Below are 17,305 nucleotides of genomic sequence, written 5' to 3' on the forward strand. Positions count from 1 at the left end.
GAACCTACAAAATGTTTTGAAAAAAAAAATCCTGTTATCATTGGAAGGTTTGTCCAATCACATTTGATGATGATTTCAACATTGTACTGACTCACTTGCATCACACATTAGAGAAAAATAGCATTTGCGTAATAATTTGGTGTATACCGTGCAATATTAAAATGTAATAATTTTGCACAACTGTTAGAAAATTTGCCAACTTTAACCTGGTATCGATTTGTGCTAACATCTGACATAAATTATATTAAATCTGTTATGGTTTAAAAAAGGACCTTTTACCAAATTTTTCATGTTGAGCCGGACACACTGTGTAATAGTGGCTGCAAAACATTTTAAATTTTTTCATTATTTTTATTTTGCCTCTTTGATGCAGAGATATTAGCAATCAGATTATTTGGCACCTAATGAGTTAACTTTTGCTAATTCCAAACTGGTGTTATCAGACAGCAACTCATTTTTGGGAAAAGAAGTATACGCCCACAGTAAAAACTATCTGATAAACACTTAACAAAAGTTAACTGATTAGGTGCCAACAGAGAGGTGAATTTTTTTTTTTTTTAAAGTTTAATTCCGACCTGCAGCCATTATTACATCGTGTGTCCATGAAAAATTAGGTGAAAGGTCCTCTATAAACATTCACCCACTTTTCTCAGAACTTTTCAAAAGTGATGAGGGAAGTGCAATACAACAAAAGCCACCCGTTTTTGCACAAAATCTGCGTGCTCCAAAAATTAGCTAATTTTTTTTTTTTGCCCCTGAAAAGTGAAAAATGTGAAAACTCTCAATGTGAAAACTTCCCATGATTCGGACAGCACCATTTGAATATCTCTTTTTTTATTGTACAAATCCAGTGACAAGTGGTAATTTGTATATCAGCATAAAGTGCCAAAACAACCATAGAGCTATTGCGACAAAGAAAAAAAAAATGCCAAAAAAAAAAAAAAGTTAAATAAAATACAGAAAAAAAAGAACACAAAATAACATGTAAAATATTAAATAGAATTGGAATGTTATCTGTTTACACAATAATTTGGTACAAGATGCAATAAAAGAAAATGTAAGAGGCCCTCACTCCATTCCAGCATGCAGTCTGAAGCAAAGCATATATTACACACGGTGAGCCAAAAACATTCGGTATTTTTTTTTCCCTTTGTGATCAAAGTGTAAAAAAAAACAAGTTTCACTGTTCTCCTCCCCCCCAGAAAAAAAATAATTAACAGTAAACAAAAAGAGGGGGATGTGATAGTGACAATTTAATTACTGACTGAGACGCTCCTTCGAGATCAACGTTTCACGACAGAAAGTTGTGAAAACACAAATGTAGTGACGTTACGCCTCTGTCTTGGGGGGTTATAAATAAAGTAACTCGTGGATTTCATACTTCTTGTCTTATACCGAGTCCCGGTCAGTTCTGCTGAGTGTCTGAGCATGACGAAAAGGGGCCTCCACTGGAAAAGTATGATGTTAGCACCCCCTCTTGGCACAGAGTCTGTCAGTGCCACCATGTCACCTTCTTTAGACTCGATTCCAAAAAGCTTTATCCAACAAAAAGTCTCATTCCAAAAAAAGTTTCTTGTAACGGAGAAGTGTTTTGTCATATGTACACATAGACACGGTAAGAGTTAAATAGTTTTTAATATAGATTTATATATTTATCAAAGTCTTTAGGAGTCGAGGGTTCAGCACTTAATTTTCGATGGTTTTAGTTCTTTAACTTGTGTGTGAAGAGTTTTGTGTACGGCCAAAGTCCTTGACTGACAAAATCCTTTGCCACACTCCTGACACTTGAAGGGTTTTTCTTTCGAGTGGATGTACCTGGAAATATAAACAAAAAATGAATTTTATTTTTGGTTGATTCTTTATACCAGATCCATGGTGGCTTCTATTATTTTTTTTCATTCCAAACCATGGGTACGGTTTATAGTTTGGATAAGCTTGAGATTGTAACCTAAGAATCTTTTTTGAGGGCATTGAGGACTAAGAACGTATGTTTTGTAGTCCCTGTGGCTACAACACATGAATATGTTGTAGAGCATCTCATGAACATATGTTCTGATTGACCAGTAGGTGACAACACCTAAAGATTGCCATGGTTGGAATCTTTAAAAATCACAATATGTTTTACGAACCTGAGATAATCCATTAGGACTGTGTAGGGTTGAACAAAAAATATTAAATGTCTAGAGGCAATGTGAGACAACATCTCATGGAAGTATTTGAGGGACATCTGAGAAGACATCTTAGGTAGAGCCAAGTTTAGAATCCCCATGATTCTTTGTATAGATGTACGCGTGTTACCTAATTTACTAAACTCTTTTGAGAATTTACAAGTTCTCTTCTATATTGAAGGCAGGAGAATCTATAGGTGGCTTATGTAGCTACAAGCAAAACTGAAGCTGGAAAATTGTTGAGCATGCAGGGATTTGTAGTATCTTTTAAAACGTTGTTAAGCAATAGTGTCCAAAAAATGTAGTCTGTATAACTAGTAGCAGATATAGAACGAGAATAATTCTGATGGTTATGCTTTATATTATTAGTTACACTTATATAGAATACATATGTATATTCTTCAGCTGGAGATTACTTATGAAAAATGAAACCGTATGGTTTGAGCATATCTGAGGTTGTTTTCTGGAGGTCTGATGAATGGAATTTGATTGCAGTCCAGAACACTGCTGCAATATTTGTCTCACACCGAACTAATATCTCATATTTCATATATTCATAGTTATATACACATTTATGACATATGAGATGTAATTGAGTTCTTACCTGTGGTCTCTCAGATGGTCTTGTCTTCTGAACGCCTTGTGACAAATGTCACAAGTGTAGGGTCTTTCGTCTGTGTGGGTTCTTTCGTGAATCAACAGATTATAGGATTTCGTAAAATGTCTCCCACAAAATTTGCACACAAATTCTTTTTTCGTTTTAGAAGGTAGCCTTCCACGTGTGGGTTTCTTCTCTGGAGTAAGCTTGGTGACATCTAAGAGAGTACCCAGACTTGAAGGAGAACCTTGCCCATCCAGTTGACCCAGTTTGCAATGGTCTTCTTGTGTGGCAGCCACAGCCAGGTTGGCAAAGTCAAATCTCGGTTTGGTTTTATTGAGCAAACCTGTAGACTCATGTTTGGGGTGAATAATATGAGGAAAAAAAGGAAAACCTGGGATCTGGAATCGGGTGTCTATCAAGCTGGATGCTCCTGGTACTTTGGAGAAGGAAGATCTGGGCAGATGTAATGCTGGGTATCCCAAGGTCCATTGGTGAAGATGAACTGCATGCAGGGCACTGAAGCCGTACAAGTTGGGTATGTGGTCAGCAGGTACTGGAAGACCATTGAATGCTTGAAGGAAGGAGTAGTTGGTCAACTGCAGAGAAGGATGGATGGGCACTGGAGCTGGTAGCGTTTTGCTTGCCATTGTGATAAGATCAAAGTTCCCAGCAGAAGACTGTAGAGAATACACAACGCGAGTTAATACAAGCACTTACATGACACATAAATGAGTATCAAACAAGGCAGTAAGCCAAAAATACAAGTATTGATATAAATCATGGTCATTAAAAAATATCAATTTTGGAGATTATTAATTGAGGGTAATTAGTAAATTGTCCTTGTGGAGGTCATAAAGAGTCATTTCCTACAGAGCCATAGCTGCCCTGTCCTTACAACTGGACACATTGATCCAGACAGAGAGGCTTCTTATCCACTTCCTTGGCACACAGCGGCCAGGGCACAAGTCTTCTCACAATTTCATCATTTACTTTCCAAAATTCATCCACTCCTCTAAGGCTACGTTCACATGTCCATCCGTTAGAACAGATCCAGTAACAATCCATTGACAAAAACATTGTGCAGACACAACTTTTTTTGTCCGCCTGAAAAAAAAATTTGATTTCAACTGGATCTGGATTTTTTAACACTGAAGTCTATGGAAAACGGATCAGTTAAGTAACATCTGACATTCTGCCATTTCAAAAGGATCCATGTTTTGCTTACTGGGTGTGAAAAAAATAAATATATAACATATATGACTGGACAAGTGAACTTTCATGTAATCATTCATTTGACATTGATCCAGTAAGCAAAAAAAAACGGATCCTTTTCAAATGGGACAAAAAAGGACCGCTATTAAACGGATCCGTCTTTTATGCAGTTCAATGTTAAAAAAAAAAAAAAACAGATCCAGCAAAAATCAATTTTTTTGCAGGTGGAAAAAAAAGTTGTGTGACGTGAACATATGTGCACATATCCAGTAATCATCTGTTAGAACAGATCCAGTAGCAGTTTCGTTAACAAAGTTGAGCAGACACGACTTTTTTATCCACTTGAAGTCTATGGAAAATGGATCCTTTAGCTAGCCATCAGTTTTCTCCCATTTGAATAGAATCCGTTTTCTTTTTGCTTATTGGATCACTTTCAAATAGATGATTACTTGAAAGTTCTCATGTCCAGTAATATGTATATATATATATATATATATATATATATATATATATATATATTTTTTTTTTTTTTTTTTTTTTTTTTTCCCACCACCAGTAAGCAAAAATAGGATCTTTTTCAAATGGGAGAAAAATGAATAGCTATTTGATGGATCCGTTTTACATAGACTTCAATGTTGAAAAATTGGATCCAGTAGAAATCAGGTTTTTTTCAGAAGGAGAAAAAAAAGGTTGCTTCTTCGCCCAACTTTTTTGTCAACGGAGGATTGCTTATGGTTCAGTTCTAACGAATGATTACTAGACATGTGAACATAGCCTTATACTGGTAGAGAATATGCAAAATTTTGCAGTGCAATAATTGGAAATATATAACCAGATCTGCTGGACCTTGTAGTACTGTTCTAGTACGGAAACATACTAAACAGTCATATTTTCCCCTATTTATTATCATATTCCATTGTCAGCTATTGAATATTAGGAGGCTGACCTGGTACCACACATATGATCAGATGATTGCACAGAATCAAGCTCTTTAGTTTTATGTATGTATGAGATAGGGAAATTATGACTCTGTAAAGCAGAAAATCAAAATATTTAAATATTACAAAATATCCATGGTTGCAGTAGTAGCATAATTAATATTAACTTGACTTGTGTCTTTGATGATCTATATTGTTTATATATATATATATATATATATATATATATATATATATATATATATATATATATATGTACACACATACATATATGTAATATATGTAATAACATATTGTCTGGATAGGTTTACATTGGCATTAAAAAAAATATTTCTTCCTCTGTGTGTATGTATATATATATATATATATATATATATATATATATATGCAGTGGAAGAAATATTTTTTATAATGCCTATATAAACCTATCCAGACATGGTGGCACAATATAACACATTATAACTGGCTCCCAAATATCATTTTCCAGTGCTCCCAGCACAATCAGAAACAAGGTTTCCATATGTATTCTCAGTGCTCTCTTCTTACTAATGATGACAATATTTTTTTTATTTCTATGGCACCAACATATTGCGCAGCGCTGTACATTACAGAGCAGACTCATACAGATGATACAGAAATCACAGAATAACACATAGTCAGCAGATAGGAGGAGGAGGGAAGGATCCTGCTCGCTGGCTATTCCCATGCACTGCAGCAGGTGCAGCTCAGCACAATACACCTGACATTATACTGATACTCGGGGCTTATGGCTGATCAGCTTCTCTTACCTCTGGATCGCTGCCCTGTAACGATGTCCTTTTTAATAGATGGCTCCAATGTCACCTAAAAAAGGAAGAAGGAACAAATGAAGGTTTGCAGCTTTATCAAGATTAATGGACCTATCAAAAATAATTAATTGTTATGTATAATATCCAGTGTAATAGCTGTAAGAATTGTGATATAAGACACTCCAGTGTAGGAAGGGTTAAGTGCATCTACTCTCTGTCTCATGTCCTAAACCAATTACTTTGTCATGTCGCTTTACATAGAACTGCAGTCAGACCCTACTATATTAGCTTTATTAAGTTAGGAATTACTTAGACGAAAAAGGTCCACTGCAACTTCATGTATAAAAAAGTGCAGAGGAGGGAAGAGAAGAAAGAAAGAAAGAAAGAAAGAAAGAAAGAAAGAAAGAAAGAAAGAAAGAAAGAAAGAAAGAAATTAGGACAGAAAAGGGGAGAAAGAAAGAGAGAAAGAAAGAGAGAGAGAAAGAAAGAGAGAAAGAAAGAAAGAAAGAAAGAAAGAAAGAAAGAAAGAAAGAAAGAGAAAGAAAGAAAGAAATAAGGGAGGACAGAAAAAGGGAGAAAGAAAAAGAGAAAAAAGAAATAAGGAAGGAAAGAGAAACAAGGAAAGAGAAAAAGAAGGAAAGGAAGAAAGATAAAGAGAGAAAGAAAGAAAAAAGGAAATAACAAAGATAGAAAGAAAAAGAGAAAGACGAAAATATAGAAATAAAGAGAGAAAAATAAAGAAGGAAAGAGAGATAAAGAAACAGAGAGGAAGAAAGAATTTGTAGAAATTGTATTCAGCACGCCACAATATTCTATTTATCATGTACTATGAACAGCCACAAATGGAGCCGAGCTGAGTGTGTGATTATCCGGGGGCTCTCCTGGGGTCGCCCTGGTGTGGTCTCCTCCTATCCCAGCGGTCAGTGGCCCCGCAGCCTGGTGGCTTCAGTTCGCTCTTTCCTCCATTCTCTGCTCGGTGTCATTATATCAGCAGCTCGTCCATGGTGGGTCCATGATCAGTCCCAGCCAGGACCCTTCATTACACACTAATATTGTGTCCATAGGATGTTACAGGACCCCTGATAATACCCACGTATTAGCCCCCTGCAGCACACAGCCCAGGACATCATCCGCCCCCCACCCTACAATGTAGGGAGAGAGGAGATGAGACCACCGACACAGAACCAGCTCTGCCAAGAGAAACCCCCCTGCAACCCGAGCCCATCAATCCGACCCCAAGCCCCAAATATCATCGTGGAGATCATACAATATATATGGTGTGTAGGCAAATTCTCTATTACATACACTAGATTTCTCTATACTACATAAATTATATATATATATGTAGGTATAGATAGATAAATACACTCATATATATGATCTCAGCTTTTCACTTATGTAAACTTTGTACTGTAAAAATCTATAAAAAATCTATTGGAGACACTATAAAGCATCAATGACAAGAGTCAGCTCTGGACAGTGAAAAGCCCAGAAGAGCATTTAAATAGATATCTATAATTTAATTACAATGTAATCATACTTTATGTCCTACTGGTATTTATTAGATAGACCAAAGCAAGAGAGGAAAAGCAAAAATATACTGAAATACACATGTATAGAAGATCAAAATGACTCTTCTAGAGAATATAATAATAATAATAATAATAATAATAATAATAATAATAATAATAATAATAAATTGCATGGTAAGGTATACAAATAATACAAGTATTAATATAATATATAAATAATAATGATGCTAATAATAATAAGCTGCACATTAAAGTATATCATAAATGCATTAATAAAGTATATAAATAATGATAATAATGGTAATACTAATACTAATAATATTAAATTGCACAGTAAAGTATATAAATAACAAATGCATTAATAAAGCATTTAATAATAGTAATAAATACATTGCACAGTAAAATATATAATAATAATCATCATAATTATAGTACATCTTAATAAATTGTATAAATATATTACAAATACCAAATATAGCATAAATATAAAAAATGACAAAATAAAATTAAGGATACAAATACAGTGAAATAAAAAAATGCAATGATAAAATAAAATATAAAATACTTATGAAACAAACGATTGTAAACATTTTTAAAAAATAATATTTAGACTTTCTTTAAATCTACTGGTGTATAGTATCATCGAACAGAGAAAGTGATCTGCAAATTTTCAACTTTTGCAGCTTTTGCTATAGTTTTAATGACCCAAAGATGGTTTAATTACAATATTCTCAAATGCACAGCACCATGGGATTGTTGATGCTTTAAAAATAAAATAATAATAATAATAATACAGGTAAAGTATAATCTTGTGTGATTTCTCACATTTTTAGTAGCCTGCAGTAAGTAGTGTCATAGGTATACCGATATGGCAGAGAGACATAGTAATGTTACCCCCTCCTTCCAGATTTTTAGAAATGTTTCTGGTGTAGGATACTTACAGTATAATTGTAGCAAGTATATATTACTACAAAATATGCCACACTATATGCTAGTATGACATAATATATATATGTGCACACATCGACATAGATAGATGATAGATGATAGATAGATAGATAGATGATAGATAATAGATAGATAATAGATAGATAGATAGATAGATAGATAGATAGATAGATAGATGATAGATAATAGATAGATAGATAGATAGATAGATAATAGATAGATGATAGATAGATAGATAGATAGATAGATAATAGATAGATAGATAGATAATAGATAGATAGATAGATAGATAGATAGATAGATAGATAGATAGATAGATAGATAGATAATAGATAGATGATAGATAGATAGATAGATAATAGATAGATGATAGATAGATAGATAATAGATGATAGATAGATAGATAGATAGATAGATAGATAGATAGATAGATAGATAATAGATAGATGATAGATAGATAGATAGATAGATAGATAGATAGATAGATAATAGATAGATAGATAGATAGATAGATAGATATTAGATAGATAGATAGATAGATAATAGATAGATAGATAATAGATATCAGCTAGTATACTATATACTAATAAATGTGTACACTTATATTACACGTTACTGTTATGATACATACTTAAAAAGAAACTAATGCAATATGTCTCTCTCCGACATCCTACATTTTAGCTATTTTCCTGATGATGATGTGATCATGTATTACTGATCCCATGCAGCTGCTGTATGATAGATTCCTGCCGGACCCTGGATGCACCTGTTGATGGATTCGGTCCTGCAGCCTCTGGTTATTATTATTAACATTAGTTGGTAAAAATAATAGAAAAGATATTTAAAAGTTTCAATCCGCAGCTTCTGTCCTGCAATTGTGTGCAGACTCCCAGCTGAGACGTGTGTCCCAGTGGCAGCCATGCTTTCCACCCCCAGCTCTGCTCCATCCCTGGGTCCCAGCTCTGTCTCCTGACATCTCAGCCCCGATTGTCCCCTCTGCAGGGGGTCCCTCCGCAATACACGGGGACTCCAGCAGGGCAGACCAGCTAGCAGCCCCCCTGACCCTGCCTCACCCCACAGCCATCTGCAGTCGGGACACTAGAGGATCGAAAAGTGCTGAAAAGTTTTCTGTAAGTTCAGAAGTTTGGGATGTGAGGAGCTCGGACTGTACCTGAATGGTGTCAGTGGCTCCTGGTGGAAGTGTGGGCTCCGGAGAGTGTCTGTGTGGAGGGTCGGGGTCCCCCCAGCTGTCACCCACTGTCCGGGCTGTCCTACATCCAGACTCTCAGGTAATAACCCGCACACTCATCCTCCTCCTCCCGGAGCGGCCGCTGCTCTGTGACTCCAGCAACACTTCCCAAAACTCTACTGAACTTTATCTCCAGCCGCCTCCTTATTTCAAGCAGGCAGCGCGCATGCGCAGCAGCCGGTCCCAGCCAGCCCCCTGCACGACTCCCAGCAGGGGAGAGAAAGTCTCTGGGAGAACTGCAGGGTCTGTCTGTTACCAGGTTCTGGGCTCCTGCGTGTTCAGGGCAGAGGTGGGCGACCTGTGGCTGCTGTCTGAGGGGGACAGGGAATCCTGGGGGCCTGACTGTCCGGATACTTCCAGGATAATCATTAGATTATGTGCAAAACTACAGATGGGGAAGACATCATACATACATGTCATCATACATACATACATACTATCATACATACATATATGTCATCATACATACATACTATCATACATACATATATGTCATCATACATACATACATGCTACATAACTGATCCAATAGTGATATCACATTATGGTGTTCTACATAGGACTGCAAGTAATCCAGAGCTAAGCTGTCCTGTGCTATAGTAACAGTCCAGATCTATCATCTATCTATTATCTATCTATCTATCATCTATCTATCATCTATTTATCTATTATCTATGTATCTATCTATCTATTATCTATCTATTTATCTATTATCTATGTATTATCTATTTATCATCTATCTATTATCTATCTATCTATCTATCTATCTATCTATCTATCTATCTATCTATTATCTATCTATTTTCTATCCATCCACCCATCTATCTATGATATAACATTGTTGTGTTCTATATAGGACTTATTATTATCTTTCTATTATCTATCTATCTATCTATCTATCTATCTATCTATCTATTATCTATCTATGTATTATCTATCTATTTTCTATCTCTCTATCTATCTATTATCTATCTATTATCTATCTCTCTATCTCTATATTTATCTATCTATCTATCTATCTATCTATCTATCTATCTATCTATCTATCTATCATCTACCTATCTATCTATTATATATCATCTATCTATCTATCTATCTATCTATCTATCTATCTATCTATTATCTATCTATTATCTATCTCTATCTCTATATTTATCTATTATCTATCTATCTATCTATCTATCTATCTATCTATCTATCTATCTATCCAAGTTTGTGTACTTCCCTACATCCATTGTGACCTGTACTTAGCTTTTCTCTAGTAATTTCTCCATCTATATAATCTGTTTCTATAAATCTGTCTCACAATCTACAATCCGACTAGGACTCATTGTGAATGATTAGTGAACTGACCAGATTTTTCTCCCAGTACAGTAAGTATAGATACTTAATAGTCTGACACTTGTGCTTCCATCATCCACGACAAAGCTCCAGAGACTCCAGATTTTTATTACTTTGTTCTTATTTAAATAAATGATTAACAAATGTAGAAGATAATACTGTGTCTATCTGTAATAAATCTACTTATCCCCGAATATCGGCTGCAAGGGGGACATGACAAAGGCTTTTATGATGGCATTGTGTGTATGGCTTGTACAGCCGGCGTCCAGTGCAGGACATGGGGTGCAGGGTAAAGTCCTGAGTGACGCCGAAACCACAGTGTCCCCGGCCTCTGCCTCATCGGTGCAGATCGTGTGATTCTCATCAGTTACTTCATTCATGGGAATCGAAAACACCTAGAATCATAGAAATCACATACCTGGCCTCCTGTCACATCTGCATTTGTTTTTTTTTTTTTGTTTTTTTATCTACTATTGGTTTGCTGTTTTTCACCTGTTATGGTAGAAAACTGATATAACTCAGTCCTGGGAATTATTACTACAGATATAGTCGTAAGTCTGCATTCAGACAGCTGGGCTGATTCATAGGAAGTCCTATGCAAATGCACAAATAATGTTAACACATCCAGCTATTTATCTACGCGTCCATCGACTATGTTTTTAACGAGCTAGCTAATAGTTTAATGAATTTAATTATCGGAATATGAATTAATCTAGTTTATATATATATATTAGAATGGAGCAGTGTACATATATATATATATACAGGGTGTCAGGCAGCACACCAATTGAAAGAGTAAGAAAATAACTTGTGCTTTTAATAGCCCTTAATGGCAACGTTTCGGTTCTTGAAAAGGTTATATTATAATCGAGAGCCAAAACATTGCCAATATCAGATGTTATAAGCTTAAGTTTTTACATTTTTTTACCCCTCACACACACACACACACACACACACATATATATATATATATATATATACTTGTGTGTGTGTGTGTGTGTGTGTGTGTGTGTGTTTGAGAGGCCAAAAAAATATCACATCAATTTCCCTGAACTCCTATGTTCCAGTAATTGAATCCACCTGACCCAGTATATAGCCGATTCAGTAGAGTGGTCCCCATAGGCTCACATCTAAGCACACATATATACAGGGTCCATCTGATCCCCCTTACAGCAGTGCGGTGGGCTGTGTCCTGTCTGTGCTGGAGGCTGCACTGATTAGTTTACTTTGCATAATGTAGAGGATGGAGCTTTCCATTTGCTGTGTGGCAGGGACAGATTAGATCTGATAAAGGACAAGGTGACAGCCGCAGCTTTCCCGACAATACCATGATTACACTCACACCTCATTGTGTCCATGTACATATGGATGATGGTGCTGTGCCGGCAGCCACCTGACCTCATACATGATTTCTGGCCATATCAGCACACATCACACTGACATCCACAGTGCGGTTCCTCTGCTGTTCTCACATATTTTCCATGTGCTTTTCATTATTCTGTCATATTCCATCCTTACTTCACTCCATCTTAGTTTTTATTCTGAGATTACATCTTTCTTACCCTATTGAATTCCACACTGTGGATGCTATCCTCCTAATCCTACCTACTCTAGATTACTCTACACTGTGGATGCTATCCTCCCAATCCTACCTACTCTAGATTACTCTACACTGAGGATGCTATCCTCCCAATCCTACCTACTCTAGAGAACTCTACACTGTGGATGCTATCATCCTAATCCTACCTACTCTAGAGAACTCTACACTGTGGATGCTATCATCCTAATCCTACCTACTCTAGAGAACTCTACACTGTGGATGCTATCATCCTAATCCTACCTACTCTAGAGAACTCTACACTGTGGATGCTATCCTCCCAATCCTACCTACTCTAGATTACTCTACACTGAGGATGCTATCCTCCCAATCCTACCTACTCTAGATTACTCTACACTGTGGATGCCATCCTCCTAATCCTACCTACTCTAGATTACTCTACACTATGGATGCTATCCTCCTAATCCTACCTACTCTACATTACTCTACACTGTGGATGCCATCCTCCTAATCCTACCTACTCTAGATTACTCTACACTGTGGATCCTATCCTCTTAATCCTACCTACTCTAAATTACTCTACACTGTGGATGCCATCCTCCTAATCCTACCTACTCTAGATTACTCTACACTGTGGATGCTATCCTCCCAATCCTACCTACTCTAGATCACTCTACACTGTGGATGCTATCCTCCTTATCCTATCTTCTCTAGATTACTCTACACTGTGGATGCTATCCTCCCAATCCTACCTACTCTAGATTACTCTACACTGTGGATGCTATCCTCCTTATCCTATCTTCTCTAGATTGCTCTACACTGTGGATGCCATCCTACCTAACATAGCCTAATTATTCTACTCCCCATCTTACCTTCTTTATATGATCTTACATTATCCATATTTATCCTTTACATTACCTAGCCTACCAATCTTCTCTGATCTTACCTTTATCACACCTTTTCTAGATTGACCTACCTATCCTACCAATGCCTTCCTAACCCTATCAAACTTTTCCTTCCTGCCTACCCTACCGATCTTCTCTACCCTTAATCATACCATGTCTAAATTACCCCACCTAACCTACCCTGTCTATCCTAGCCCTAGCCAACATTGTAATTTGCCTAATTGTCCTTACCCTACCGATTGTCTCCTACCCCCTAACCTGCCTTTTTCATTCTAGCTTATCCTACCTATCATGAACTTTTGCCACTTTACAAACCTTTTCCCATCCTACCGGTGATACAATTTATCGAAACTCAATCCTAAATACCCTACAGATTATTTCCACTTGTTTCTGTTACTTACTATCCTGCCCCTTCGAAGCTACCACTTTCTTCAATGTTACCCCTCCCCATCCTGCTCTTGTTAATTCCACCAAACCAACAGACCTTACTCTGCCATAAGGACCCCTACTATGGACCCTTCAATCTAAGTGCTCTAAACTAACCGAACTACCACTCCTTACCATTTATCTGGTATCCCCCAACCTTATTCTACCCAGCTAGATATAAGTGATATCTGTAGGATGGGACACACTTGGGCTGATTAAAATCCACCTTATCTTTGGTAATATTGGAGTCCTGCCTTCTTTTTTCATTTTTGTATATTTTTCAAAAAGGTAATATTTTGCTTGGATGTCCTTGCACCCATGGGTTAATAGTGTGCTATTCCAATTATATATCTGTAGCATATATAAGTGATATCTGTAAGATAGCTATACTAAAGATATCTAAGGGTAAATCATATTCTGTCCTACAGACATCACTATCCTATAGATATATCACATGTATCAATATTATACAGATATATCACTATCCTACAGATAATCACTTATCCTTTTCCCTACTCTGATTCCACCTTCTCTAAATTTTGCTATTTAATCCTACCATGCCTTATCCTATACTACAGTTTTCCTTTTCCACCATATCCTTTCCTATACATTAACCTATAATAATCTTTATTTTTTTATATAGCGCTAACATATTCCACAGCGCTTTACAGGTTGCACACATTATCGTTGGGGCTCACAATGTAAATTCCCTATCAGTATGTTTTTGGAATGTGGGAGGAAACTGGAGTACCCAGAGGAAACCCACGCAAACACGGGGAGAACATACAAACTCTTTGCAGATGTCCTTAGTGGAGCTTGAACCCAGGACTCCAGGCACTGCAAGGCTGCTGTGCTATCCACTGCATCACCGTGCTGCCCATCTAATCCTTCACCTAAAATCTGTACATTATAACCAAACACCAGCTGCTGGTGCAATTTCAGAAGTCGCACATTGTACCACGTTGGGATGTTTGCACATTGCTCAGTCTGAGCCCCTGTCTGTCCCTTTCTGTCCGTCTGTCCCTTTCTGTCCATGTCTATTCCTTTCTGTCCCTCTTTGCCCCTGTCTGTCCCTGCCTTCCCCTGTCCATCTCTGCCTGTCCCTGTCTGCCCCTTGTCTGCCCCTGTCTGTCCCTTGTCTGACCCTGTCTGTCCCTGTCTATCCCTGTCTGTCCCCTGTCGGTCCCTGTCTGCCCCTGTCTGCCCTGTCTGCCCCTGTCTGTCCCTGTCTGCCCCTGTCTGCCCCTTGTCTGTCCCTGTCTGCCCTTCTGCCCCTGTCTGTCCCTTGTCTGACCCTGTCTGTCCCTGTCTATCCCTGTCTGTCCCCTGTCTGTCCCCTGTCTGTCCCTGTCTGCCCTGTCTGCCCGTCTGTCCCTGTCTATCCCTGTCTGCCCGTCTGTCCCTGTCTGCCCCTGTCTGTCTGTCCCTCATTGCCCCTGTCTGCCCTTGTCTGTCCCTTTCTGTCCCTCTTTGCCCCTGACTGTCCCTGCCTGACCCTTGTCTGTCTCTGTCTGCCCCTATCTGCCCGTCTGTCCCTGTCTGTCCCTGCCTGTCCCTATCTGTCCCTCTTTGCCCCGTCTGCCCCTGTCTGTCCCTCTTTGCCTCTGTCCATCCCTGTCTGCCCCTGTCTGTCCCTTGTCTGTCCCTATCTGTCCCTCTTTACCCGTTTGCCCCTGTCCATCCCTGTCTGCCCTTGCCTGTCCCTGTCTGTCCCTCTTTACCCCTGTCTATCCCTCTTTGCCCCTGTCTGTCCCTGCCTGTCCCTGTCTGCCCCTCTTTGCCCCTGTCTGCCCGTTTGCCCCTGTCCATCCCTGCCTGACCCTCTTTGACCCTGTCTGTCCCTCTTTACCCCTGTCCATCCTTGTCTGTCCCTGTCTGTCCTCCTCTGTGGATTCAGAGGGTGGAATAAGCAGGTGTCACCCACTGAGCACACACAGCCCAGCAAAGAGGGGTGATCCGGGCAACAAGCAGTGAATCCCCGCGTGCCCTCGGTGTGCAGACACGTCGCACATTGCCGGGGACTGTGGACGCCGCGGTGTCATCGTCTGCTGCGGGGTTTGTGTCCATCACAATATTCCTCTGCATTAGCATCAACCAACTTCCCTAATTTCTCGCACCTTCCTGACCAGCAGCAGCAGCGGGGGATGTGCAGCCTCACGGGGCGCCCGTATAATCGGGACATGCAGCCATAATAGCTCTGCTGCCTTCCTGCATCTGAAGACGGAAAAAAAGGTCACTATCAAATCTAGAAGAATTGAAATTATTAAAATAAAAAGTAAATAGATACAAAATAAAATAAATGTAGCAGTAATAATAATATTATTGCTTTTACTATTAGTATTTCAACTAAATATCCGTGTTTTTTTTAAATGCATTTTTATTAATTTGTTATTATTTTAGATTATTTTCATTGTTAGATACTATTTAGAATGACTATTATTATTACTATTATTAATAATGAAATACATTATTTTATTATATTTCAGTATTATTAAATACATAAATGCTATGTTTAGCATGGCACTATAAATGCTACTTATTATTATGCATTATTATTTTTTAATTTTAAATGCTATTAAATACCTAAATACTATTTTTATTATAAAACAAAAATGCAACTTAATAATAGTACTATTATTATTATTATTGTTATTATTATTATTATTATTATTATTATTATTATTATACAATAGTACAATCAATAGGACGATGAATAACACTATATTAATATTATTATTACTTTATGGTCAGTGTCACTTCAGATACAACTTTACAAACTAAACTTTGTCCCCTTGGAAGGAGCGAACTCCTGCAACTCTGAAGGTGCTGCGCCCCCTGCCGGCCACTGTTGGCTGCTTGTACATAATAATCGCTGTCTGTGCGCCTTTCTTCTGTACTTTGCATTTTCTGACATTTTTTTTTTTCTCTCTTTTTTCTTCCGTTGATTTTTTTGCGCTGCTTATTGCCCCCATTTATCTCCTGCCTATCGCAGGGTCAGTCATTTCCGCACATCCAACACTATGGACCTTTATTAAATATATCAAAACTAATTTTTATAGGAAACTGAACAGTTTATTAGGACCGAGAAGATCTAATCGAGAAATGTCCCCCCAGTGCGACCCCCAGACCTGTGCGGTCAGCTCTCATTTATGGCGTTTAGTCGGAATCTTTTGTATTCCTAAGTTACAGCGTTTTATTACATGAAATCGAATTTTAATTACATGGAATTAAACATAACAAGCAAATGATAAAATATGGCAAAATACGATTAAAGAGTTACAATACAATAATATTATAATCATGAAGATGCTGCATAGGTGATAAATATATGATTAGAATGGTCAGAATTCACCGGACAGCATCAAACTGTCTGATCAGAAAGAATGCGGGTGTATAGAAATAGAAATATAAAAACTGTGTATATACACATACATATATATTTATACTATATATATACATATGTATATATAGATAGATAGATAGATAGATAGATAGATAGATAGATAGAGATATATACAGGATTACTTGTTTACCAGATGTGTTGGCAAATATTAAAAAGTAATAATTAATTCTTGCAAAATGTTTGCTTACATTTCACTTATTAATTACAATTGATAAAAAGGAATAACAATATCTGTC

The 17,305-nt window shown here is 37.4% G+C and overlaps 1 protein-coding gene across 1 annotated transcript; it reads right to left on the reverse strand.

The window, feature by feature from the left end:
* Positions 1–560: 560 nt before the first annotated feature.
* Positions 561–9,557, reverse strand: OSR1 (odd-skipped related transcription factor 1). The gene is made up of 4 exons (XM_077291475.1): positions 9,359–9,557; positions 5,708–5,762; positions 2,773–3,446; positions 561–1,815 (listed from the first exon to the last, which is right to left on the reverse strand). Exons 3-4 carry the CDS (start codon positions 3,414–3,416, stop codon positions 1,680–1,682), a joined length of 780 nt encoding a protein of 259 aa, XP_077147590.1. The 5' UTR covers positions 3,417–3,446; positions 5,708–5,762; positions 9,359–9,557; the 3' UTR covers positions 561–1,679.
* Between the last annotated feature and the right edge of the window lie 7,748 nt (positions 9,558–17,305).

This window comes from Ranitomeya variabilis, chromosome 2 (assembly GCF_051348905.1).
Source record: "Ranitomeya variabilis isolate aRanVar5 chromosome 2, aRanVar5.hap1, whole genome shotgun sequence".
Taxonomy (NCBI): Eukaryota; Metazoa; Chordata; class Amphibia; order Anura; family Dendrobatidae; genus Ranitomeya; species Ranitomeya variabilis.